Genomic DNA, 6,140 nt, shown 5'->3' on the forward strand with positions numbered 1-6,140 from the left:
CCCTTTTCTGACAAAAACCAGTAAAACGTGGGCCTATCCCCCGCCTCACCCTGGAGTTTCCACGCCTGAGCCACCGGACACCCGCACAGCCACGGGACACCCTGGCCCTCATTACCACCAGCACCCAGAAACCATAAGCGTATACCCCAGAATGAAAAAAGGTAATTGAAAACCACTTAAAACCACATTTATTATATTCAAGTTCCAAATCCTGGCTTCAGATGTCACACAGCTTGAGAAGACAGGGCTGACACTGCAGTGCCTCTGCCCTCTTCACCCGCTGCCGTGTTGACCTTGTCCAAAGAGCTGAAAATTAGATTTTCCTCCAATTCAAAGGTTACAACCCGACCCAATTTTCTTCTTCACAGCTAAAATAAAACGCCGTTCGCTGCTACAGACAGAAGCCTGCAGCGGGAAGAAGACAGAAAACAACAGGGCACACGTTACAAAGTGCCCGTCGCTGGGTATCTGCGGTCGTTTCTCGCGCTGACGACAGACCCAGCGAGGCAGCGCCGGTCGGGGCCAGCAGGGATTTGTCCCGGAGCGCTCTCAAGCCAGGCTGAGGAGCAACGGCACTGAACACGCTGCTGCAGCACCTCAGCCTTACACCCCCGCGAGACAGCGCCGGTCGGGGCCAACAGGGATTTGTCCCGGAGCTCTCTCAAGCCAGGCTGAGGAGCGACGGCACTGAACATGCTGCTGCAGCACCTCAGCCTTACACTCTCCGCACAGCGAAGGCCCTTAGGAACAAACAACAAGTCTCTTAGCAAGTTACATTCAAGCAAAGCGGCTTGAAACCTTCCCTTTACATTTACAAGACAGCGCCGGTCGGGGCCAACAGGGATTTGTCCCGGAGCTCTCTCAAGCCAGGCTGAGGAGCGACGGCACTGAACATGCTGCTGCAGCACCTCAGCCTTACACTCTCCGCACAGCGAAGGCCCTTAGGAACAAACAACAAGTCTCTTAGCAAGTTACATTCAAGCAAAGCGGCTTGAAACCTTCCCTTTACATTTACAAGGCAAGCAGCACTGCTGCTTTTAAAGGATCTTCTTTTTTCATATTTTTAAGAGAGTGGAAGAATCTGTAAAAGTAAACTTGTTTTCTCACTAAAGAATGCCAACCAGGAAAGCTCATGTTCTTATAAAAGAAGTTTTATAACTGAAAACAAGCTATATACAATCACCTGCACACCGATTCGCTACAGGATCACAAGAAAAGCTTCGTGGGAAACACCCGCACGCGAAGGTAGTGATCCTCCCCGGCTGCGTTTCGGGTCATCGGCACAAAATCCGTTATTAGTGGAAAAGAAGACCAACTCCAGAGCCTTCGGTCCATCTTCATCAGTATCGCCTGTTCATCTTCTTGAATTTCTCATAGTGGTAATCATCCGTTGCTTTTTCATTGAGCGGCCGCTTGCGATTCGGAGGAGAGCCTTCAAAACAACAGAAGGAAAGACTGTTTCCTTGTCTTTTCACCCCAGACATTTCCTTAGCTCCACACTTGCCTCGTACAGCCCCCTGCTACGTGAAAGGTTACGGCTTTAGCTGCCAATGCTCCCCAGCCTGGCACCCCTGCTACTCCAGCCTTCAGCCCACCCTCAGGGCATCTCTGAAGACATCCTCCGCCCAGAGGGCTTCAGGTGGGACCTGCCAGGGGTACATCAAGCGCAACAGCCTCTCGTGGACTGAGATTGCTCCGTTTCGTAGCCATCTCAGGGCACCCAGAGAAGAGGCGGTAAGAAGCACAAGATCCTCTTCCCGTGCAAGACCCCTGAAGAGTTTGACTGTCTCTCTTTACGACACTCCAGATGAGGAACTTACGCTCAGGTTCCGGCCTCTCTGTATCCCCCACTCTCAGTGGACGGGGCTTTGGCTCTTCTTTGTTCCTCCGTACTGGGGCATTTAGCTCCTCGTGGTAAACTGAAAGAAGGAAAACATCAGCAAAGGAGCGTTATCTGGAGTAGTGTTATTCAGACTGACATATTTCTGTGGCATTTGTTACAACTGATCTTTAGCAGAAACAACAGCACCTCAGAACAAGCATTTCTATGGATAATCAATACACGCAAGATGAGAGACAGCACATTTCAGTAGCACTGTTTCATCCAAAGTGGCCCAAAAACCCATCATTGCCTTCAGAACACACAAATCTGATTCCAAATCACCCCTGTACGCATGGTTAGAGACAGCAGAAGGCTGCCTTTCCTCCAGATGGCTGCGGTAGGAGACGCTCTCCCGGAAATTAATTCCCATCTCCTGTCTAGTAAGGCCTGTCTTTGCTTGACCACCCGTCTGCTCTGGCAGCCTAAAAACCACATTCCCTGCATTCTAAACCACCACTTGGAACTGCAGGCGAGGCAGGCATTCCCAGAACATGCTCAAGACACAGCTTAAAGAAGCGCCTGGAAATTTATGAGGCACTGTCAGCTGGGAGTTCCAGAGCAGTAAGTTAAGCTATGAGTAATGCGTCCCTCTCCTTGCTGACACGTGGAAGAAAAAGAGCAAGCCAGGTGGGGTGGATATGAGCATCCCAGAAAAAGGAATCAGGCAGCTGCCTGCACCAATACATGAAGTAATTTCTCCCACATCAAACCCCATCCCAAGTGCTTTTCTTCAACAGAGTGTCACAGCTGGCTCTGGAGAGCTACGCGAGACTCACATCTGTTGTGCTGGACGTAGTTAACAGCCATGTTGGTGGGAACAAAAGACGTTTCGCTGTCTTTCTTTTTGTTCTGCTGCTCCGCCAGCAGCTTGGCCTTGGCCTCTTCAGTTGAGATGATGTTTTTTATTTTTGCACTAGAAGAAAGACAAAGAAAAAAAAAATCTCGTTCATATTTAGAAAGGGTAGTAGGCACAGAAGTGCTAAGTGGATGGGTTTGGGGGAATAGTAATAGCACTGCAATGGTACTTGATGTGTTTTCTGAGGGGAGGCAGTGCTATAGAAACAGGCATTTTGTTTCAAAACCAAAAGGGAAGCTCGCATCTTTAGGCCATCCTCTTTCAGCCCAGGGCATAAACCAACCCTCCAGAAAGCTGCTAGATTCAAGTCACAAAAAGGAAGAGCCTCTTCCCAGAGGTCATACGGTGGAGCTGCACTAGAGCCCTCTCACTGTGAGCAACGGGCTGTGCTAGACACCGCACTAATCCAGAACAAGGCTCAATCCCATCACAGAGCCAAAGTGGGGCTGCATAATCCCGCCACACCGCCGCTCTGCCAATCAAGAGTTGCTCATCCTGGCAATTCCGGACATAACCAACAGAGCTGTGAACCACGTACTCAATTCCCAGGTCCACTTCAGGAAAAGCAGCATCTCCTCGGTCTTCTTGGCAGAGGAGACACGGATGTTCTCTGGCAGCTCGTACAGAGAGTCCTCGGCGTTCTTCAGCTTCACCTTCTGCTCCTCGTTCTCCACAATCCCCTTTCTCTTCTTCAGCTCAGTCTCAATGTACTTCATCCTAAAGAGCAGCAGACGAGGGACACGGCGCTTAGTTCTGTTCTCTGTACGCTGTCCCAGCACTGCTGAGCGCGGCTGCATCGCTGACCCGACAGCTAGGAGAGAGGAATGCCTCATCCTCCGCAACAACTCAGCTAACATCAACTGCAAGAAGCAAGAGACATGTCGAGTACATTATCAGACCCTCTGAGCTCTTTCACAACCAGCAGGGAAGGCTCCCACTGTACTTAACGCCACCACATTGCCTGGCTGGTTGGCATTTCCCATCTTTGCCCCTGAAAAAGCCTTCTCAAGTCTGGCAGCCAGGGAAGAGCAAGAGACAGTTTCAGCGAGAACTGGGAAGATGTTCTGGGCCTAACTCAGCATCCAAGATGGAAAAAAGTACACCGTGAGAGGACACCTAACCCGGAACCCAACACAACAGACACGAGGCAGCACAACTTACATGTCAGCATCTTCATCCCGCCTGTTGGTTTCAGCTGAGAAAGAAGTTCCCAAGTTTAGATCTTCCTCTTCATTAATCCTAAATGGAAAACACAATGTTTACAGTTTGTGGGGGAGGTGTTTTGATTTTTTTTAACTCATTTGATAAGTTAGGGTAATGATAACTGGCCCAACTGCATTAAATTAAACTCTTCAAAGCAACCCAACATCTGGTCACTTCATCACTCGCTGTCACTTAATACCAGTCCAGGGAGAGATCTTCAGAGTTCAGATGCACCCACCTGTCCTTGCCTCTTTCTTTCAGCTTCTTCATGTCCACCATTCCCCCAGATTTTATCTTGAATGGATCATCCTGTAAAACAGGAAACAACGAGAAACCCTGAAGCTTCGTTCTCGTTTAACGCTAGTCTTCGCAATCTGGATACAAGACCGAAAGCACTGCAGTACTGAGCTGTGGCATCAGTCCTACCCCAGCCAGACTCACAGAGCGATCAGCCGGACCACAGTGGTGTTTTCACACCCCTCCATCTCAGCACCGAGGTGATGACAGGGTCTAGCACTTACCACAAGCGTTGCTTCTTCCTGCAACTTCTCCCCCACGAGCAGAGCGACAGCGCTAATCGAGCAGATAAAGAAAGTAAACAAAACTCAGTGGAAGGAAACATATTAACAATGATACCGCCTTTCTTTGTCCTTCTCTAAATCTAGCAGATGGTCTCAAACGCTGTTTTAACACTAAATTGTCAATCTGGGTAACTCCTCCACATGGGCAGAGCAACAACTGCTGTTCTGGGGAGATGGGAAGTTAAGGCAGATTTTAGCGCCTCACAGCGAGTCACCAAAACGAGGAACAAAGTTCGTAGCTGGTGCACATTCCAGCTGGCTCCTCAGCTCATCAGTGGCACGAGGGGAGAGGGCAGTTAGGATGGAGGAGGTGGGGAAGTGTCCAGTTTAAACCATGTGTGCCGTACAAAATCAACTGGTCGAAAATACGTTTCAGGGTAAATCCCAATCTTAATCCTTTCCTTCATGATTGTTGTACAGAACAGACTTTGTAAACTGCCACGGTGTGCCTGCACTCTACTCCCCCTCTTCCTCATCCTCAGGCTTTAAAGGTAGAAACTCCTCTATCAGGAAGATGTTTTTGGCACCCCCCGCCACACGACAGTTTCTGCTGAGAGGAGGGGGGCGCCAAGGGAGAAGTTTACCGTTACGTTACACCCTCGGACACAACACAGCTACGTCCTCGGTGCTACGTCCCTTACCTCACCCCATTGGGTCGCCTTCTGAGGCTCTGAACTTCTTTGGCTTCTTCAACTTTCAACCTGAAGAAAAAACATTTGACTTAGTCCTTGATGCTTTGGGTTTAATTAATATGATTTTCTGCAGTTAAGACAGTCTTCTAGAGAGGCTTTGCCCTAAACTCCTGCATATTAGTGTCCACTTTTCTGAGCACAGGTTAGCGAAGTATTTTCTGTTTTACTGTATTTAAGCAGTTCTGTTTATTGAAACAACCAGAAAACCCTACACAGCATCTGCTGGATGCATCCCTTCAACCTGCCTTCCCTTGGCTGAGGAAAGGAGCCCCCAAGCACTGAATAATAAGAACCAATATGGGAAGAATGAGACAGGGATGACTGTTTTTAGTCCATTAAGCTCTCCAGACGATACTCTCCTCGCAGTAAAGCAGAGGGTCGCCGAGCAGGATGAATTAACGCGTGGCACCTTGTATTCCTTCGCCGGTTGACACTTGCTAATGAAATGATACGGGCACGTCTCGGGAGAAAGAGGAATTAATGAATTAGCAGCTCCCGAGCGAATATCACGGCGCTGAAGAGTTGCCCTGAGCCATCAGCGCACGAGTGGCCTGGAAGGCAGTTTATGGCGAATGTAAATATCGTCGCCCGCCTCGGCTGGCACGCACGATGGCAGACAAGCTGTGACGCGACGGAGCCCTGAGAGAGCGCTGCAACACGACGATGTGACGCAACGCCGTGACACCACAGCGTCAAGTAACGCTGTCGTGACAGTGCCGGGCTCCCGTCTCCCCGCCCCAGCCCCGCTGGGCCCAGCCGGCCTCTCCGCCGGATCCCGACCCACCTGACCTCCTCAGCGACCTGCTGGTCCTCCTCCGAATCCTCCGAGTCCTCCCTCCGCCGGCGGAACGACTTCTTGGCCGACATGGCCCCGGCTATCGGGCCCCGGCTATCGCGCAGCGGCACGTCCCCCCAACCCCGCGCTG

At 50.4% G+C, this 6,140-nt stretch overlaps 1 protein-coding gene across 1 annotated transcript; it reads right to left on the reverse strand.

Moving 5' to 3' along the window:
• Nucleotides 1-1,340: 1,340 nt before the first annotated feature.
• Nucleotides 1,341-6,081, reverse strand: LOC104505445 (chromosome unknown open reading frame, human C9orf78). Its single transcript, XM_010151891.1, is given in 10 exon segments — nt 1,341-1,432; nt 1,821-1,919; nt 2,659-2,795; nt 3,277-3,304; nt 3,307-3,455; nt 3,900-3,977; nt 4,180-4,250; nt 4,463-4,514; nt 5,164-5,223; nt 5,999-6,081. Coding segments are annotated over 10 exon segments (849 nt in total).
• Between the last annotated feature and the right edge of the window lie 59 nt (nt 6,082-6,140).

This window comes from Eurypyga helias, unplaced genomic scaffold (genome assembly GCF_000690775.1).
Source record: "Eurypyga helias isolate BGI_N326 unplaced genomic scaffold, ASM69077v1 scaffold21565, whole genome shotgun sequence".
In the NCBI taxonomy this organism is placed as follows: Eukaryota; Metazoa; Chordata; class Aves; order Eurypygiformes; family Eurypygidae; genus Eurypyga; species Eurypyga helias.